Raw genomic sequence first — 22,011 nt, forward strand, 5'->3', positions numbered from 1 at the left:
TCCTCCTCTTGGCGACTGTCTTCTATCTATACGGTCGGAGCTTCAAGAACACCCTCTCCCCTTCTTCAAATTGGATGTCCTTCCTGCCCATCTGTTTGTTTTTTCATAATTTGTTGAGCTCTCAGTAAATGCCTCTTCAACTCCTCTAGTACTCGGTCCCTCTCTTTTAAGTACTCCTCTACTGACAACACGAGGGTACTGTTACTCCCAAAGTGCACCAAGTGTGGGGGATCCCGTCCATACAACACCTTGATGGGGTCATCTGTGAAGCAGAATGAAAATACGTGTTGTACATGTACTTTGCCCAAGATAGCCACTTGGCTCATAGCTTGGGTGTCTCTGATACAAAGCATCTCAGGTATATCTCCAGGCTCTTATTAATCACCTATGTTTGGCCATCTGTCTATGGGTGATAAGCGATGCTTCTCTTCGGAACTGTCTCCTGTAACCTGAACAACTCCCTCCAAAAATGGCTCAGGAACACCTTATTTCTTTCTGACACGTTGCTTCTGGTACCCCATGCAATCTGATAACTTCTCTAATGAATGCTGAAGTCACTGTCACCGTGGTGTAAGGATGTCAGAGGGGTATGAAATGAGCATACTTGCTTAATCTATCCACCACCACCAATATCATTGTGAAGCCTTTTGAATAGGGCAACCCATCTATGAAATCCATGGATATCTCCTCCCATACTCGTTTTGGTAACAGCGACGGCTGTAGTAGTCCTCCTAACGACATAGCCAAATATTTGTTCCTCTGACAGATCTCATACCTTGCCACCATCTCATTTACATCTCTATGCATTCCCTTTCAGTAAAGCTCGGTAGCTAATCTCTTGTAGGTCTTCTGCACTCCTAAATGGGCCCCAACTGTGCTTCCATGAAATTCCTGGAGCAAATTTGGGATGTGGATCGAGGTATGGGGCATCACAAATCATCCCTAGTACATCAGTCTGTCTCCCTCTAATGAGTACCCTGGATGGCGACCCTCATACATATGGACAAAGCGTCTGCCACTTTGTTCTCCACTCTAAGTTTATATTGAATCTCAAAATCGTACCCTAGCAATTTGGACAACCACCTTTGATGCTCTTTCGTCACCATCCATTGTTCCACAGGTATTTCAAGCTTCGTTGATCAGTCCTGACAATGAAATGCCTCCAAAGTAGGTAGGACCGCCACTTCTGGATGGCCAAAACGATGGCCATTAATTCTCTCTCGTAAACTGATTTTAGCCGGGCTCTAGCTCTCAATACATGGATGAAATAGGCAATGGGTCTACGACTCTGCATCAGTATTGCACCCAGCCCTTACCTGGAGGCATCTGTCTCCACAATGAAGGTATGAGTGAAATCTTGCAAGGCTAGGACCGGCACCGTAGTCATCGCCTTCTTCAAGCTCTCAAATGCTGATGTGGCCGCTTCCCCCCATAAGAATTCATCCTTCTTCAACTGTTCAGTGAGTGGCCATGATATGGAGCTGTACCCCTTAACGAACCTCCTGTAGTAACCCATCAGTCCTAGGAATCTTCTCAACTCCTTAAGATTTTTCGGCACTGGCCACTTTAATATTGCTTCAATTTTGGACTGATCTATTGCACTCCTTTTGATACTACATGGCCCAAGTACTCTACACTAGCTTGTGCAAAGCAGCATTTTATTCAAATTATCCCTCAGCTGGTGCTCCTGCGGTACTTCTAACACCCTCTTCAAATGCTCCAAGTGCTCCTCTTCTGTCCTGCTGTCAAAGAATACCAATACAAATCGTCTGAGATAAGCTTTGAAAACCTTATTCATAAAGGCCTAGAAAGTAGAGGGAGCATTGGTGAGGCCAAAGAACATCACTAGGAACTCATAATGTCCTTCATGAGTTCTAAAGGTCGTCTTGGGTACATCCTCCTTCATTCAGATCTGATGGTAACTCGATTTCAAGTCTATCTTGCTGAAAATTACGGTTCCACTCAATTCATCTAGCAGCTCGTCAATGATTGGTATTGGAAACTTGTCAGGTATAGTTTCTTTGTTAAGTGCTCACTAGTCCACATAGAAATGCCAGCTGCCATCCTTCTTTTTCGCTAATAGAACGGGGCCAGAAAAAGGATTGATGTTGGGTCTGATGATCTCTGCCTCCAGCATCTCTCTAATCAAACTTTTTATTTCATCCTTCTGGAACTGAGGGTAACGATAAGCCCGGGCACTGATGGGTGCCACTCCCTCCTTGAACACTATGGCATGCTCTTGCTCCCTCTGCGGTGGTAATCCCTGAGATGGCTGAAACACCTCTTGGATCTGCTGAATTAATGACTGAATGGAAAGGGGTATGTCTCCTCCCTCCTCCAATCTCGCTCCCTCCAAACTATGCAACTCCACCAATACCATCCGCCTGCCAATTGGATGTCCCTCACCATCGTTTTAAGAGAAACCATGGATTTGGAAAGCCCCACATATCCCTTAATCACTACCTTCCTTCCATCCACCGTCAACTCCATCGTGAGCGCTCCCCAATTCACTTTGGTGTCTCCCAAAGTTTGCAATCATTTCATCCCCAGGATGACGTCTGTGCTCCCAAGCTCTAGTGGAAGAAAGTCTTCCCTCACCTGTATCCCATGGATCTGCAAATCCCCTGGCCTTTCTCCACCTTTCTCGTACCCATCATTACTCCGTAACAGCCAGTGTCCACCAATCTCATTCCCAGTTGGTCGACAACCTGGGTGGAAATGAAATTGTGAGTAGCCCCACTATCAATCAACACCACAACCTCCCTGTCCTCTATCTCTCCCTTCACCTTCATGGTGTGATTTGTAGTGAATCTTACCACTGAGTTCAGTGAAATCTCAGCCAGTTTCAAGTGTAGCTTCTCCCCCATATCCTCCTCTGTATCCTCTTCACCTCCCTCAGTTTCCTCGTCATCATAGTTAGTGAGAACCTGAAGAGTTCGGTTCTTGCACTAATGCCATGGCATGTACTTTTCATCGCACATGAAGCACAACCCCTTAGCCCTCTTCTCTTGCATCTCTTTCTCCGTCAGCCACTTGAAATTTCCCCCGCTTCCTCCTGTCTTCTCCTTGGTTGCCTCTCTACTCCCTCCTGTTGCAGGACCTTTAGGCGCTAAATGAGTGGTCGTCATCCTGTAAGTGCCCCCGGTGTTGCTACTCTTGGCTCCTCTCTCCAAATCCCTATGATTTTTCACCAGTTGGGCCAACTTCATGGCCTCCCCCAAGTCACGGGGCATCAGAACCTTCATTGCTGCTCGGATCTCCACCTTCAACCATTTCATGAAATTTCCCTCCAATATTGTATTTGAGAGTCGCTCCACCCTGCTAGCTAGGTGCTCAAACTACTCTCGGTAGTCTGCTATCGATCCCTTTGGCGTCAGAGCAAAGAACTGCTCATAGAAATCTCCTTCCCGGTCGATTTGGAAGCGTTCTATTATGCAGTCTTTGAATTCCCTCAAGTTCTTGATAGACCTCATCTGATCTCTCCACTGATACCAAGACATGAATTTTCCTTCCAAGCACAATCCGGCTACGGTCAACTTCTCCTCCTCAGTTAGCCCATTGAACTCGAAGTATCGCTCCACCTTGTAAATCCACCCATACGCATCTTCTCCTTCAAATATGTGCATCTTCAACCTCCTCACCTTCTGGTCGCCCCCATTGCCTCGGAATCTTCCATAGTTTTCCCTCTCCCAAGTGCTAGGTGCACCCCATGTTTCCCAGTCTTCCCTTGCTCTGTCATAGCTCAAACTCCCTTCGAAATCCCTCCTGTCTTCAAAATCAGCACCTCAACAACCATAGCATCCCTCATGGCGTTCCCCATATCCACCCCCTCTTTCATCCCTCTGGACAGGCTCCAAATGGGGTCTTCTTCATTCTCCTTCCATGATTTCCACCTCATTTTCCTCACTTTGAATTTCTGAATTCGTACTTTTTTCCTTCCCCTCCTTTTGCCACGGACACCGCAGTTTGGTTTTGAATCTCTAACATCTTCTTCATCATGTCTCAGAGATCGGCGACTTGTCCTTCCATGGAGGAAATCCTTTCCTCCACCATTGTTTTGATTTGATTCATCTCCCATTCAAGCCTTTCTTCCAGAGCATCCACCTTTTTGGTCGCCATCGCAATCTGGAGTTTGTAAAATCACAAATTTTGGATTTGAAACTCCAAAAACAGCAATCCCCCTTCCTGACAAATATTCACCGCTGAAATTTGCCGAAATCAGCCCTCCATTGGTCTCACAATTTGCTCTGATACCAATTTAATAGGAAGTACTTGAGTTTGCAAGTAATCCTATAAGATCTACTTGAGTTCGCAAGCAACCCTAATGCGAAATTGGTAAAACAACGAGAATACCCAAGATCGGAGATGAAACAACCAAGAAAATAATAGAACTTGATTAAATACTCAAAGCAAAATAAGCTAGAAAAGATACAATTGATCCTCTATTCGAGAGGAGGATCGTCTCTCCCAAATCTCTAGACAAGAGTCTAGAGCCTAAAACACCAAAGAGACTACAAGAAGACAATAATCAAAGCATGCCTAGCCCTAACCCCTTCATGCCCTTTAAATAGCCCTCTCCACCTCCTTAAAAACTTCCTAATATAAGATAATATTTAATTAATTCAAAAGATATCAAATCTTTTTAATTAATTAAATCCTCTTTCTTAATATAAGATATTATTATTTAATACAAAAAAATATCAAATCTTTTTTAATTAATTAAATCCAAACAAATTGGGCGTGGGACCCTCCCTTAGGCGGTGTAGGAAGGAGGAGGTTTGACCCGTCTCCTGTACACAAGTGCCGGCCCCACCTGGGCCGGCTGAGGTTGAGTCGGTTCCCCAGGAATCGACATATCAAAAGCATATGATATAGTTCCAAGAATAGTGCTTTGGAGAGTTCTAGAAAAGAAAGTAGTTAATAATGCTTATATTCAAATCATTAAGAATATGTATGTAGAAACTATTACTTGTGTTCAAACACATGATGGTTTGACCAAGTATTTTTCTGTTTCAGTTGGATTACATCAACAAATAAGCTCAATAAATTCTTATATAAGTCAATTCAACAGGATGAAATGTCATGGCAGTTATGTTTTGTGCTTTCATTGCTGCCCGTTAAAATATATGGTGGTTTTGGTCAGGAGACAGTAAATGTGTTTTCATCATCGTCAATAGGAGGACCATTGGCCAGCCTTGTTCTTGCTACTTGTGGTCAAATTAATGAATCCTTCTTAGAGACTAATAACCTTAGGAGCTGCATTTTGTTTCAATTCATGTTAACTTCTAAATCTTTTTAGTAACTTCTAACGATATTGTTTTTTGGGAAACCTTTATCATTTGATAATTTTAAACAATATGCTTACCTTTCTGAAGAACCACAGTATGCTAGTTTTTATATCCTGTGTTGATTATTTTTTGACAAGTTCACGTTAACTTCATTTCAGGATGAAATCTTTATCAACCTGGTTTTTTTGGCCCGGAGTGACAGTGGAGACATAAGAAATGCTGCTAGAGAAGTGATTCTTAATTTAAATGTATATATGTTTGTATACTTCTACACGTCTTAAATCAGTAATATGCTTAATTCATTTAATCAGATGAGTTATTTTTCTTTGTGGTGCTTGATTTATATGACTGCTCTAATTCATGTAACTATTCACAAAATGTATACTATCAATGGGTATCCATCGCTCAGATGAACCAATACTTCAGAAAGTTACTTGTTGCTGCCATGTTCAACATGTTGTAGAGTTTAGAATTTTCCATTCAAGGGCATTGTTGAAACTTAAATTGTGAAATAATCGGACAGACAGCTCATACTTCTTAGGCTTTTATTTGGAGGACATAGCTTGTCATCTATATCACAATTCTTTTGCATAATTAGGTTCCTGATTGGTGAAAGCATTGGGATCTCTAATTTGTGGTTGATAAATACCCTTGGACCTCAATGCATTCTTTTTCTAACCATCATTTCTTTTGTTGTACCTCTTTCATGTCTAATTCTCTTGTATTAGTTATTTATTGCATTATTATGTACTAAAAATGATTAAATTTTAAATTATTGATTGGATTATGCATATGTTGAAGATCATCGTCATCATCATTAGCTTTTTCGCAACGAGTTGGAGCTGGTTTGATGAATCGTCATTTCTCATTCATTCTTGTTGACTGTCGTTTAAGGTGCTAAACTTTTTCCGTGCAAATCATTTTTATAAGTTCTATTCATGTAAGTTTAGGTCTCCTTTTAAATCCTCTTGCACTCATTTTACATACTTGTCTACTGGTGTTTATTCTACCACTTGTATATATTCCAAACCACCTAATTAATTTTATCATCAATATATATTGCTTTAACTTTTTCTCTAATATAATCATTTTTAACTTTCATGCATTCATCTTAATTTTCTCATTTGGCCACAATCAACTTAGATATCAAAGACTTTTTACAATCAAACAATCGGATCCATAGAGCATTGCTGACCTAATTGTAGTTTATAAAATTACATTCAAGCCTTGATGATATCCTCTTATCACAAAAAAGTCCCAAACACTTGTCATTTTAACCACCTAGCCTTGAATATTGATGTTATATCCACATTTATTTCTCCATTTTTCTATGTAGTAGATCTGAGGTATTTAAGTCTATCATATATGGGTATATACTATCTTTTATTTATATTGAATAATAAATATTAACTTTGCACTGCTAACTTAATATTATATACTTATTTATCATTTAGTAAAACATAAGGTCTCTATTTTCTAAACATTTTCATTTAATTTTGTGCATTTCACACTAATTATAATATTATCATTAGTAAAATATAGGTACTAAGGAACATCATTTTAAATATCTTTTTAGGTGTCTTTATAACCAATAAAAAAGATATACTAAAATGTTGATACATGATATAAATCTAAATAATTGGGAACTGTTGGGTCACTTCACAATTACTTCTAAAACTAGTTAGTTCTTCATCCTATTTATCTTTAATAATATCAAGACATCTTTGACACACCTTATGACTTGAAAGCATACAAAGTCAAAAATTTTTATACTCGATCATAAGCTTAGATTATTTCATACTCTCTATACTTCTTCGTTATTTTTCTTTCACCCAAAACTTGTTTTCATAGTTGCTGAATATTTGAAAGTTAAAGTTAGAAAATTTATTTTAGGGAAGTATTTTTATGAATAAAAGGGGAGATCGATTGTGATCATCTTCTATGATTTTATTTTTATTTTAGGAAAGTATTTTTATGAATAAAACGAGAGATCAATTGTGATCTCATAAGATTCTGTTTCATAATTTTAGGAAACAAATATTCTCCTGTGATTCTGTTTCCTAAATTTTAGGAAAGAATTATGCTATTTAGTTATTTTCTTTATTAGATAATTTTTTAGTATATATATGTAGATGTAATACAGAGAAGAATAATCTATTAAAAAAATTCTTCATGGTATCAGAGCTAGTTCTCTGAGCCCTACTCCTTTCAGGACACCTTTCTTTGGCCAATTTTTTCTAGACTTCTCTTCTTTGTTTATCAGGTTGATTCTCTCTAGTCAGCGTTTTTCCCAGCCTTCTTCTTATATATTTCCAACAACCATGTTCGTTCTTCTCCCTTATCTTCTTCTTTGCAATAGGGGATGGCCTCATCACAAAGATCAGGCATCACAACACCAGAATCAGGAAGCATTTCAGAAATTCCAAAACTTGGTGCTAATGATTCTTCTCCTATTCTCATCACAGGACATTGAATGGCCATAATTATTTGCAGTGGTCACAATATATGTTACTGTTCATTTGTGATAAGGGAAATGATGAGTATCTTATGGGAGCAGCAGCCATGCCTAAGACTACAGATCGGGATTTAAGAAATTTAAAGATTAAAAATAGTATGATTATTTCATGGCTTTTCAATTCCATGAACAATGACACAAGTAAAAATTTCTTGCTATTTGTCTGCAAAAGAAATATGGGATGAAGCTAAAGTGACTTACTCCATCTCTGAAAATACTTCAGAGTTGTTTAAGATTGAATCAGTATATATATCATGTATAAAATAAAAACATAATTGTTTCTTTGTCTTTCTTACACACATTACTTTTCATTATATTCCATTTATCCATTTCTATTACATGTTTATTCCATTTCCATTATCATTAGTATAAGAGCACCGTCTAAATATATCAATACAGGTACAACCTTTTCATTTTCATTTAACATGCACGGTTACGTTGCTTCCCCAGTAAGTACCATATGGGGGTGAACTCTTGTAATTTGCATGTATATCCTTTTCTCTTTTCCATTTGTTCATTTAAACTTTTATTTATAATTTATAAGTTATATCATTTATTTCCTCATTCTTTACTTGTATTCTTATGTATATAATATTATATATATATATATATATATTCTAACTTCACTTTTTATTTCCTTTACACATGCATTTATAATCATAATATCATGTATTTGATACTTATTTGTTCTATCGTATTCATTTAATGTCAAAAGTTCATCACCACATGCATTTGCGTCATCTAACGCATAGTAACATCAAAATATAAGTAAAATAATTATTTAAATATTTCCTTTAGAATTTAAATAGAAGTTCAACAGTAAAATGTCTATACACAAGTGTAATTATCCACTTTATTTGTTTTGCGGTTGTTCAATTCCTTTTCAATCTTGAATTCTCAGTACTTCCTGTACTCTCTCCCAATTATGAAATATTCCACTGTTGACATTAATTTTATCATTTAGCCCTTGACAACTTAGTAAGTGCACAACAAATCCAAAAAAAATCATTAAATTGATTTGACTAACATCTTAAAAAAATTTGAATACATCTTTACCATAGTATTAAATAACTCTAATTCATTCCAAAATTCTTTTTAAATCAAAATGATTTCCTCACCAAAACTTTCCTTCTTTGAAATTCTTCCTTCCTCCACCATCTAACCAAAGTTTATATCATTTGGATTCTTCCAACATAAAAATCAAAATATATTTCTTATTATTTCTTCAATGAAAGAAACGAGAAATGAAAGTATATAACTTCCAAAGCCCAAATTCTTTTTTTTTTTCTCTTTTCCAAATTTTCTTCCCTTACCTTTAACTGAACATTCTGTCTTGCTTAGATTAGAAATCATATGAAAATTTGCACAGAAAATAATAATAAAAAAATCAATGAACATACCTTCCTCTTTCTTTCTCTTCCTTTCTATACTCCTCTTCTTCCTTCATGCTTTCAATTTCTTCTCATGCCTTTAATTAAACATCCTTCACTGTTTAGAAGAGATAATACGAAATGTTCTACACATAATTGGAAAAATTAACAAACCTTAGTTCCTTTACCTCCTCTCAATCGCCTCTCTTGACAGAACCCTCATTTGCATTTTTCTTCTTCAGTAATGAATGAAACAGATATTTCTCACACGAGGAGTTGTTAATTTACTTCCACGTGCATGATCCTTCGTTCAAAACCGCAAACTGACTCTTCCAGACTCGTCTGCGTTTGCAGTCGGCTCGCCCAAGTCGCGTCTTCGTCCGTCTGTTTTGTCCCTGCTAGCCCGCGATTTATTATAGGCTGGCTGGCTGGTTCAATTGAATTGGCCAGGATAAGCCAGCTCTTACAGATAAGCATGGTTTCCATTGGCAGAATATATCATGGACATCAAGGCAAAATATTGAGAAAAAATATAACAGTTTTTATTTTTATTTTTATTTTTTTTTATTAGTATAACAGTTAATGGTTATGTCATCCTCATTATCTCTAGCCTTATCCCAACTATTTGGTTTAGAATAATGTTAGTTGCTCTTTCAATTTCTTTTCATGAACGTTCGCTTCAATGCTCTTTCAATTTCTTTTCCTATTTCGGTTGGGTTACATCAAGGATCAGCCTTAAGCCCATATCTTTTTACTTTAGTCATGGATGTTCTCACTAGACATTTGCAAGAGGATGTACCTTGGTGTATGCTTTATCACTTTATTAACTGCCATTTGATTGTTGAATGGCAAATGTAATTGGTATTCATAAATTATAATTCAAGGAATGTGGAAGTTGATAGCTTAGTCTTTATTGTTTGTTTTTTGTTAGTTAATTCATTACTTAGTACTCATTTCAGGAACCCTTGTGATTGAATGTTAGAACGATACTATTTATATTACATGTTTAACTGTATGAGATTTGATAGTTGATGCATTCTTCCATCTATCTGTTGAAAAAAATGTGGCATTTAATTTCTTTTCAGTTTAGCAGGATTTGTTGAGTTACCCTAATAATCTCACTGTTAATATGTTTTTGATTTTTTTTTTTTTTTGGAATTTTTACTGTGCAAGCGAACCGTTAGATGAATCAGAGTTTAAAATTTAGTTGTTTGTAAAATTATTTTGTGGAGATAGAAGTCAGCGCCCTTCATTGTTGTGTTGATTATGGTTTCATGTTGTCCTCTTGTAAATTCATTTTGCACAAAGGATTTGTTGAAAATGAATTAAGTTTTTCCCAAAAGAGTTGTTGACATAATCTTTCTACTTTTCTTATTTCTCGTTAACCAATTTGGTCAATTTTCTTGTATTGAGATAGCATGTCCTATGGCATGCAAGTTTTTAATTTACTAGACGAGGAAGTCTTATTTGACTGATATGACTTGATTAATACTGTGTAGACTGGTCAAATATACTGATTCCAACGTGCTTAGACACTACCTTCTAAACTATTTTAAGAGTAACTACTAGCATAGATTTTATTAACAGAATGTCTTTATAATGAATTTTAGTAGTAATAGACCTAGTGAGGGGATTGTGACTTTGGGCGATCAAGTCATTAATAAGAGTACACGTTTTAGATATCTTGGATCAATTGTTCAGAGTGATGGTGAAATAGATGGGGATATTATCAGCAGAATTCAAGTTGGATGGTTGAAGTGGAGGAATGCATCGGGCTTGTTATGTGATAGAAATGTACCCCTCAAACTTAAGGGAAAATTCTATAAGATGGTAGTGAGGCCTGCAATGCTTTATGGTGCCGAATGTTGGCCTTTAAAAGAGAAGCATAATACTAAGTTAAGTGTGGCAGAGATGAGGATGCTCAGGTGGATGAGTGGCTTTACCCTTAGAGATAGGATACGAAATGAGCATATACGTGAAAAGGTTGGAGTAGCTCCAGTAGAAGATAAGATTAGAGAAAGTCGCCTTAGATGGTTTGGTCACATAAAACGGCGGCCTTGCGATGACCCGGTTAGGAGAGTAGAGGTATTAGATTTGACTTATGTTAAGAAAGGTAGGGGTAGACCTAAAAAGACATGGTTAGAAAATATTAGGAATGACCTTTCTTTATTAGGTTTAAACAAGAATTTGACTTTTAATAGAACACAATGGAGAAAAAGGATTCATATAGCCGACCCCACGTAGTGGGATAAAGGCTTGATGTTGTTGTTGTTGTTGTTGTAATGTCTTTATAATGAATTCATACTCTTGTATTACTATTAATTATCAACGGGCATCTTTGACCATATAAATGTTCATGATTGATGATTCTCATAATTTGGATGGCATAAACTGTTGAGCTTGTATTTTTTCATTCTAAAGGTAATCATATCTCATTCAATTCCACAATTTAATTTGAGCCCTTTGAAATGAGGATGTCCCGCGTTCCTTCTTTGCAGTGGAGTTCATTCTGCGTGAAGTAACTGATAAGTTGAGTTGATAACCTTGATTTGAGCAGTCGAATGATAAATTTTCTTTTTTTTTTTTTAATCCGCACAATTGCTTTTTCCTTAAAATATAGAGTTTTTAGTAAATCTTGTTAATTTTTTATACATATGGGACTAACTGTTTTTATCCTTTCGTCATTTTGTCTAGCAGATAAATTGTTTAACAATTGTAAGATTACTGGAAATTTTTTGCCGAGGTCAGCATATTGGCTCCTTAAAAAGAGAAAAGAGAAAGAAGTCCATAACCTTTCAAAGTTTAAATGCTTGTAAAGATCAGTTTGATGGTGGAAGGGAAATAATTTTTGTTTTGGGTTCCTTGCTTGATATTGTGTTACTTAAGAAAGATATTGTCAATAGGTCTGTCAACCGTTCTATTTCCTCTCCCTTTTTTGTTTTTTTCCAATGCGCTATTGGAGATTTAATCATCTTTCTATTTTTGTGTGATATTTTTTATCTTTGTTGTACTGGTAGATTTTATCTGGTGCAACCATTATTTGAAGTCCTAGGAAAGCTTTTCTCGAATGATTGGCTTCTGAGTTTATTGAGTTCTGACACAACTGAAAATGGATCTGTATCTGGATTTTCTGAATCTTTTTTAGCTGTCCTTCATCCTGCTCAGCATTCTACACTGTTAATCCTCAAGGATATTATTGACTCACATGTTATGGGACATTCTGATAAGGTAAAATTCAAATTCTCTTATCATATAAATTTATCTACGGTTTTCTATTCTTCTTTTTTAATTTTTGTTTGAAATGGACCCGGAACTGTTATTTTTCTTGCAGGATGACTTATGTAATAAGCTTAATATTAATCTTCTGGTTGAATGTGCTCAGTCGGCTAAGGATGCTACCACTCGCAATCACATTTTCTTGTTACTATCTTCTGTTGCTAAGATCTCTTCTGGCTTGCTTTCTGAACATATTGTTGACTTATTTGTCATGGTTGGAGACTCTGCTATAAAACAGGTTTGTAATGTTATTCTTTTCTTTGTGAACTGATATGGTCTACGAGAAAGATGGGATTTTTTGTTATTTTATAATCTTGATTTTCAACCTTTAACGATATAGTAAGGGTTAATTTCTCGTAGAATCTGCAACTGTAGTATAGCTCATGGAATAATAAATATGGTGAACTTCATATAAAAAAGTCGCTACTCAGCTCTTAGTGAAAGTCTCTGTGAATCTGCAACTGTATTAGCTCTGTTTTGTTTGATCTATAACCAGAAATGTAATTTTGTTCGAATTTAGTTTATATTTACAATTGCATTTGCTTGACAAGTCAAACATGAATACCACCTATTCTAATATTGTTTAGCTCGATAGTTTAATTTGATATATATATATAAAGTGCAATAAAGGCAATTATCAATAATTGTCAGAGCAAAATGAAAAATACGAAGGATCAAGTACGTATGGCAAGAAACCATCCAACAATATTGGAAAGCAACAAAGGAGAAAAATAACTCATTTTAATCGCCTTTGCTTGAAGCCCACCAGTGACAACAAGAGTGGGACATTTAAAAAAAAAAAAAAATTATAGCCCCTTCTGTCAAATAAGATTTGAAATATCCTATCCACCTGAACGTCATTGCTTATAATGCTCCCATCAGAATCATTTGATTATAGAGTATCATAGTCATCCATGTCTTCATTAATAGGAGTGAAATGGGAAACTTTGAGAATGGGCAAAACAATGTCTTGCGTGCAAAAGATGTATAAATCATTTTCTTATGACTAGCAGTAGCAGGCACAATAGTATCAAAATCTTAATAAAAGTTAATTAGTGGAGCCAATTTTTGATAAATTAAAAAAGAAAGCGGGCCGAAAGAGAGGGATGCAATCCCATATTTGATGATACACCCATTACTTTTGCAAAAGAATGAAATCGTGAGCAGTAGAAGGAAATAAGCCTCCGATATAGTTGGAGCTATCAGTACGTGAGGCGACGACAGTGGAGTAGGAAACATTGATGTCAGGAGCATCCAATGATTGTGGTGAATGAGATATAATTATGATTGAGGAGAGAGAGAGTCAAGGTGAGTCTTGCCTACTAGTGGCATTGAAATGAGTAGCAATGATCTAGTGCCGGGAAGAAAGTCGCTTGGAGCGGAGAGCTGATATTTGTGAGGGAATAGCCCTAGATGGCCACTTGGAGCCATCAGGAATTGCGATACACACAAGCAGCTGTGAGCTTGCTTGATTACACGCAAGTGCATGCGGCATATTAAAAGCTTGTGGAAGATGGCAACAATGACGAGTTTCTTATGTGCGAAGTGGTATGGAGCAATAAGGGTGAGGTGCATGAGTGTGGTGACTTATTCTAGCAAAGGGATGGGCAGTTAGGGTGAATGATAATATATATATATATATATATATATATATATATAGCTAATAATCAACTATTGAAATAGGCTTCAAAATGTAAACCAACATGATTGGTATTCTTATAACATTTTTAAAAAAGCTAATAATCAAAATTTGCAAGATTTATTGATGATTTTGGTTTGATCAAAACATAGATAACAACTATGGATGCCATATAAAATCCTTTTTTTTTGGAGAACTTAGTTACTAATTATAGGATTTAATAATTCGGTCCTTTGTTTTGATGGTGGAAATGATGGTCAGCCATCTTGATTTTGATTTGTTAATTCAAAGATTAAAATGGCATCTTTCTAAGAGGATGAGACTATTTTTCTACTCTCAAATCAATGAGTCAGATACGTCAAACTTCTATGCCCAATTGATTGTGTTTAGAAGGTAAAAGTTATAAATGCCTATTATTTTATCTTCTTGTTGCTTTTTTTCATAATACCACTTATCACTTATGAATCTCTATCTGTGTTGCTTTCAGAGTGACTATCACTCACAACAAGTTTTGGAGAATCTGATACTAGTGCTTGTCCCATGTTGGTTAGCCAAGACAAGCAGTGTTGGAAAGTTGTTCCAGGTTTTGAACTTCACATATTCTTTAAAATTTTTCTATCCATAGATTGATAAACTAAATCTAATTTTGTGTATGAATTGTAATTGCACTCTCCAGATTTTTATAAAAGGTTTGCCAGATATTACTGAGAACCGACGGATGGCTGTCATTGTGTTTCTTGTCAGGTGATTGTAAATTCTTTGTTGTTGGGGCACTATGTTGTTTATGTTGCTTAAAGTTAATTCTTCTATGGTTTGTTTTTAGGACTTTGGGAGAGAAGGATAGCTTGGGCATACTATATTATCATCTTTTCCATTCATTGATTCTACGCCTTCATATAACCTGGTCATGTTCTGAAACAGATTTTCTTGAATTATTATCTCCATCATCAATGATTTTTAAGGAATGGGAATACACGTTTGTATTACAGCTATGCAATCAGTATTCTAGCAAAATATGGCTTCCTTCTCTAGTAAAGCTGTTGCAAGAGATAGAATATAGCAGCAAACAGCAAGAATTCTTCCCTGAACTATTTTTGGCGTTGCAATTTATCCTTGGGAAATTAAGAGATACTGAGTTTGTTTTTGAGCTTGATTCTGGGATAGATGCAGCTTATATTCAGGTACACCTTTAACTTAATTTTGTATTATTTGTATCATATTTCTGAATATATATTGAGAAGATCTCGGAAGGTAAATTTCTATATACACAAATGTATGTATGAAGTTACTAACATTGTTTTCTACGTGTTTAGCAGTTTTTTTTTATAAGATTTTATAAAATGCAAGTTCTCGAAGCCCAGCAGTTTGCGGATTAAAGTTGAATTTACCTGTTTAGTTTAAGTGAAAGTTGTTGTAAAATATTTACATGCAATGTTATTTTTTTATGTTTGATTTTCAAGTAAAGTTAATGAAGTTGCTTTATATTTTATTCTATTCACATAATGTAAGTACAGTTACAGCCTAATTGAGAACATTTATTTTGCTTGAATTTACTCAACTTTATGGTTTATTTACATACCTTAGTTTTAGTCAACCCAACTAAATTAATTTAGCTTAATTTTGGGTTTCATAACAATTACTAGTAATTAGTAGCAAATGAGCATGTTTAGCCTGAATATTTAAGTTAGAAGAAAGTTATGTATAATTTATTCCTGTATTACTCATATTTGACTGTATAATTATCAATTAGTCTGAGGATAGTGTTAAGGTTTTAATTTTTCTTACATAAATGTGAATACTTTTTGGGGAGAGTTTTCCATGATTAATGGAGTATAAATATTTGATTAATAAGATAATAAGTACTTGATAATGCAGATTAATCTGATATGCAAGCTGATTACGGTCGAAGGTGCAAATTAATAAATTTTTTGCACACAGAACTTTGAATTTCATAATTCTTCGAACTTAATTTTGCTTTCATTCCAAGCAAATTTTCACTAAAACCTTAAGAAATGGGGATCATCAAATATTCACAATCAATTATGATATCATGTGTACCAAAAAAGGCAATATAAACTCGATTTGGAAATAACCAATTTCACTTTTAATAATCACGAAATGATGAAAGAATGATGAGAGCAACTTTCATGTTTTGCAATTGATCAACGATTTTAACATTCCCATAGAGTTAAGGAATAAGAGATTCACATCCAAACTCTAATTTTATTGATGTCAAACAATTTGTGTTTCAGATGATTATCCAGACCTTGCGTCGCTCTTGAATTTGTAATGAGACCCATTTCTTTTTGCGCCATTGGATATTTTAACTGGTCAAATGTTTGTTTTGTTAAAAATGAGACTCTCTCATGCAACTTTTGTTTTAGTAATTTCTATCAATATGCTTCAAAAGTCTTAAACCTGTCACGCTTTCGTAATGCATTTATTTGTGATATTTTGACAGGATACACTCGGGGCACTTATGGAGCAGGTTGTGTTACACTTGCAACTTCTTGGTGTAAGGTGCAAAGAACTTGGCTTTTCTAAAGGAGCTTTGAAGGAAATAAGGAAGTGCATCAGCCAAATTCTTAAGACCTTAAGAAAGTGGATGAATCCTGATACTTTCTTTAAATGTATTGCCCAATTGCTGGGTAGTGATGATTGGAAAGTAATAAAAAAGGTAATCAGCGTCATACCATCTTATAAACCCTTTTCTCTTTTATTCTTACTTTCAGTTTCGTTTATTCATAAAATTTTAATGTTAAATAAACTGCTTCTTACAAAATTTAACACGTGGTTTTTGTCACATATTTATGGTTGTGCTTGAACATATCTGACTCTTTTTTTTCCATATAATATACAGACGCTTGGTTTGTTATGTGAATCTATTAAAGATCAAGTACCTGGTCAAAAGGACATGGAGAGGGCAAACAAAAAGAGGAAAACTACTGTTTTTGCAATTCCAGTTACTGCTCATGTTGTGCCATCTTTCATTGAACTCTGCTCTAAAATTAATCACCTAGTCTCGAGAGCTTCAGCACAGATTCCAGTGAAATTGGCTGCTATATCCTCTATTGAAACTCTGGCAAAGGAGTTGCCTTGTGATGATCCAATTTTTGGTACTTGCCTTCAATGTGTCATTGAGGAAATCAATTCTTCCGATTTGGCTCTTTCTTCTGCTTGTATTCGTAGCACGGCAGCATTAGTTGGTGTACTTGGTTCTCAAGCTCTTAAACAACTTCCTTGCATTATGACACATATTTTCAAAAAAGCTCATGAAGTTTCCAGATGTCCTCAAATTCAATCTAAACAGGGTGAAAATGGAATTGAAAGTCATAAAGTGCCTGTTTTTCTGTCAATTCTTTCCGCATTGGAGGCAGTTATAACACATCTTAATTCATTTCTAAATCCGTATCTGGATGAAATCTTAGACGTTATCATACTTCATCCGGAGTTTGTTTCAGATCTAGATGTTAAGTTGAAGCTAAAAGCCGTTGCTGTGCGAAAACTTCTAACTGAAAAAATTCCTGTATGCACTCCTAGTGTTGTACCTCTGTCACATCATTATATTTCAATTTTGTTTTTTCTAACAGAAATTTAACCTTTGTAGGCTCGCCTTGTACTTCCACCTTTACTAAAAATTATTAAAACTGCAATAAGATGTGGAGAATCCAGCTTATCTTTGGTTTTTGAAATGCTGGCCAACATAATTGGTGGAATGGATAGGCCTTCTATTAGCTATTATCATGTGAGAATATATGAGCAATGTTTAGCTTCACTTAATATTCGCCATCAAGTCCCAGAGTCTGTTAAGGACATTAACGTGGTGGAGCAAAGTGTTATCCACGCCATGGTTGTTCTGACGATGAAACTAACAGAGACTATGTTTAAACCATTGTTCCTTCACAGTCTAGAGTGGGCAGAGTCAGAACTGGAAGAAAACCAATCAACTAAAAGCACGAGCTTAGACCGATCTATTTCCTTCTATAGTTTGGTGAATAAACTTATTCAACAGCACAGGTAACTCGTTTATAAAGATAGTTCTTGTTCATTTATAAGAACTTTTCAAAACAATAGCTATAGTTCAATCCGTCAAGATTTTGAAAAAACTTCTATGCATGCAGTTATGTAAAATTCTTGAAGCATTTAAAATAATGTTTTTTAAGGAAAAAGGTTTGTTAAGCTTCTCATTAACATTAGCCTAAGTTTTAAGATTTGTTTTCATTCTAATTAGGGTCGTCTTGGTGATGTTATTCTTGAAACTGGCTTTGTACTCCTAGTTGAGTTAAATATTTTTGTAAGTAGGTTTCATCACCTTATTTTGGTTTCCCACCTGTCCTAATCCCTCACCCCTGTTTAGCTCTTCATGTTTTATTTCCTTCTTTACTTGACATCATTTGTTTCTACTAGAAACATTGGAGTGCCAATCCATACCTAATAATGTCGCATAACATGATTCAAATCATATCTACTTCTTCAGTACACGTAATGAGGAAGTTCGTTAAAATAGAACTTCAATTCTCTTAGCTTGATTTTATTCTATTTTGTTATGGTATTATTAATATTATGAGCAAGTCAGCTATTCCACTGAGTAAATTAGATCTTTTTTTACATGTAATACAAGCACTTAAATTACTTGTACGTGATCTTTACGCATGTTTGCTATGTTATTTCTGTAGATTGTTCTTATTATGCCATATGCTATAGTTCTATGCATCTACTTCTAAATATTTTATTTATTGCTTCCATGATGAAGATATGAGAGTTTTTTTAAACTGTAATATTTATTCTTTTTTTCGGATATGCTGTGTACTGTCTTTTTATTAATGTTCTTTTTCAAGTTATTCTTAAATCGAACTCACATTTTGCAAAGAATTTTTTCTGTTTTTGATGGGGTTGTGAGAATTGGTATTTGAAGCTATGGTCTCTTCACATTGAGTCACATACTATTGGAACTGGTTATTTAGTTGCACTGCAGAGAACAAACATTGTTGAATTTCTTTAAAAATTCTTTTTGCTGTATGGTAGTTATGATATTGCCTTTTTATCTCATATTGCTTATCATTCTTCTCTTGTCCAACTGGCCTACACCATTCTTTAATTTTTTTTTCTTGCTGGCTTAGATGCTACCACTTTGCTCATCATTATAATGGTAATTACAATTCAGTTAATTCTCCTAGCATTACAGCTCAGCATGGTATCTTGACTTACTGGCTTGGCAATGCCGTACTATTCTGCTTCTTAGGAGATTGCCCGGTATACAGTAGTACAGTATAGGTTATGGAATGAACTCATGTAGTACATTAGTAATATAATATCATTGGAATCACTGAGGTAGTCTTAAGTTTTTACTTTCGCCTTAGCTGATAAATGTTTCTGTTCTAGATTTTTAATATCGTTAAATTTAATAAGACGATGAAATTACCAACTTGCATTTTTTGGAAATTTCAAAATATAGCACTTGAGGCATTTATTTTTCCTTGTCCGCATAGAGGGATTTATTTTCTGATTTGACTTGTCAACAATTGCTAATCTAAATGCAGATCTCTCTTTGTACCTTACTTCAAGTATTTGCTTGGTAGTTCCACCCGTTATCTAACTGAAGATGAGGTGGTAGATTCAAATTCTCCAACTCAAAAGAGAAAAAAGGCTAAGATCCAAGATTCATGCAGTAGCGTAAATTCTAAAGTTGTCTCGGCTACAAAGTTGTGGCATTTGAGAGCTCTTATTTTGAAGGCCCTTTATCATTGTTTCCTTTATGATACAACAGAGACTAAATTTCTGGATACCTCAAACTTCCAGGTAGTTTCTTAAACTTTTAGAAGTATTGCTTTTACTAGATTTTAATAAGATCATCAACGATTCTAGGCAAAGAGGAAGTCCTATATGAGCTCGATGTTTCCTCACTGAAATCCCCTGCAATGTGCTATTTGATTGACAACTTCAATTAAATGTGATTATTAGTCTGTACTAGCAACTTATGCATATCACATTTATGCATTTGTTGCATTTCTCATTATATTTACGGGTTAAATAACCTTTTGCAGGTTCTATTGAAACCCATTATTTCTCAGCTTATTGTGGAACCACCAGCCACATTGAATGATTATGCTGATTTGCCCACTGTGGAGGACGTTAATGAATACTTGGTCTTATGTTTGGGACAAATGGCTGTTACAGCAAAATCTGATGTTCTATGGAAGCCACTTAACCATGAGGTACAGCTGCATCCCTTCTCTTTTCAGGTTTTGTTTGGGACAACTTTCTTTCTGCTTCTTAAAGCAGCTTTCTAATACAAAAATTAAAAAATTTGTATTATAAAGCCGCTGTAAGCAGTAATAGAAAAGCCGTCCCAAACGAAGCCTTAGTCCTATGCTGCCCCAGTCATCAACCTCGCGGTGATGCGTTTTTGGGAGTATAACTATTGGAATCAATGTGTTAATTTTACAATTTATGTTTTTTTTTTAATGCATTCAAAATCTGCTTGCTATCAGTGGAGACTTGAAGTAGAATTCCTGTTTATACAGGTGCTGATGCAGACAAGGAATGAGAAGGTCCGGCCAAAGATTCTCAGTCTAAGGGTGATTAAATACTTACTGGAACACTTGAGAGAGGAGTATCTAGTTTTCCTACCTGAGACAATTCCTTTCTTGGGTGAACTACTTGAAGATGTCGAGCTTCCTGTGAAAACACTGGCACAGGATATTCTCAAGGAGATGGAGGTCCTTAGCGGTGAAAGCCTGAAGCAATATCTGTGATAGTTTTCATTGATTTGCTGGGGGAGGTTTTTGGTGCCTGCCATTTATTTCACCTGCATGAAGATGCTGACAGCTGCAGCTAATTGAAACTAACCATGTGGGAATTGGTGTTCAGTAGAGAATCACTTGACCTGAGGCGCTGGTGGTATTTATCAAATCAATCACCACGAAGTGCAAGTAATTTGGAGAAGTTTTTGGTTGGATATCCAAATGCTTGGGATCATTTTTGGTAGAAGTCTCTCGCCAATTATAGCACTCTTGTTGTTTTTCAACATGGCTATTGCTATGATTGTCGAGCTTGAATTTTGTACGTGGCCTTCATTAAAAATACCATTTATTATACATGTTTTTTTAACTTAAATGCTTTTTTTTGTGTTATTTTATTTATGATTAAAAATTTTGAACTACTTTTTTTGTACATTTTATATAAAAAAACAATATATTTTTTATATGAGGGTATTGTATTTTTGGAATTAAATTTTTTTGCTGCTGCGTGGATATTTCTACTAACTGTGCGACCCGAAGATTCGGCCCGACTATTTTGGCTGGCTATTTTAGTTGGTGCTCTTTTTAAAATAAAATTGCGACTAGTTCACAGATTCTAGGGTTTAAAGCAAATAAAACTTTTTACCGAGTCGTCTCTGAAATTTTCAGCATAGAACTGACCGACAAAGAAGATGGATACTGCTTTTGATGATGTTTAGATAATTTCTTTGAATTGAGAGGTGATTGGTCGAAAGTTGAGAGGAACTTGAATGTCTAACGCTTAATTAATGAAGATACGGGTGAGGATATGGTTGGTCGCTACTGCTTGTTGCGAGGTGCCATTTGATGAGAAAATAAAGGGCCAAAAGGTGAACAAAATATGAGAGGATTTGTGTTGGAGGAGAGTGTGTGAGAATGGTTGTAAACCAAGAGGTGGTGGGTTTGCTTTAGATTAATTAGATTAAATATCTTTTCAATTAATTAGATTAAATAATAATAATAATAATAATAATTTATTTTATGATTATTATTATCATTATCATCATAATCATCATCATAATTTAGAAAATGGCTAAATAAATAGGAATGGAATAACTACTTCAATAATTAGTATACTTAAGATTATTAAGAGAATAATTTAAAGTATTAAATAAAGTTAAATTTTTCTTAAAATTTTAAAAAC

General features: G+C 35.3%; 1 protein-coding gene across 3 annotated transcripts in view; it reads left to right on the plus strand.

The window, feature by feature from the left end:
- LOC110107782 (uncharacterized protein At3g06530) overlaps nt 1–21,294 on the plus strand; it is an 88,976-nt gene extending 67,682 nt beyond the window's left edge. For 2 of the 3 annotated variants that reach the window (XM_020838159.2, XM_020838161.2), the window contains exons 28-40: nt 5,447–5,536; nt 11,868–12,076; nt 12,191–12,401; nt 12,505–12,687; nt 14,576–14,671; nt 14,765–14,832; nt 14,912–15,269; nt 16,550–16,765; nt 16,949–17,614; nt 17,696–18,105; nt 19,629–19,887; nt 20,133–20,303; nt 20,613–21,294. In XM_020838159.2, coding sequence (XP_020693818.1) covers nt 5,447–5,536; nt 11,868–12,076; nt 12,191–12,401; nt 12,505–12,687; nt 14,576–14,671; nt 14,765–14,832; nt 14,912–15,269; nt 16,550–16,765; nt 16,949–17,614; nt 17,696–18,105; nt 19,629–19,887; nt 20,133–20,303; nt 20,613–20,843 — 3,168 coding nt within the window. In that variant the 3' untranslated portion in view covers nt 20,844–21,294. The remainder of the gene's footprint in view (nt 1–5,446; nt 5,537–11,867; nt 12,077–12,190; nt 12,402–12,504; nt 12,688–14,575; nt 14,672–14,764; nt 14,833–14,911; nt 15,270–16,549; nt 16,766–16,948; nt 17,615–17,695; nt 18,106–19,628; nt 19,888–20,132; nt 20,304–20,612) is intronic. The other variant, XM_020838160.2, reaches the window with a different exon arrangement.
- Nucleotides 21,295–22,011: the final 717 nt, after the last annotated feature.

This window comes from Dendrobium catenatum, unplaced genomic scaffold (assembly GCF_001605985.2).
Source record: "Dendrobium catenatum unplaced genomic scaffold, ASM160598v2 fragScaff_scaffold_390, whole genome shotgun sequence".
NCBI lineage: Eukaryota > Viridiplantae > Streptophyta > Magnoliopsida > Asparagales > Orchidaceae > Dendrobium > Dendrobium catenatum.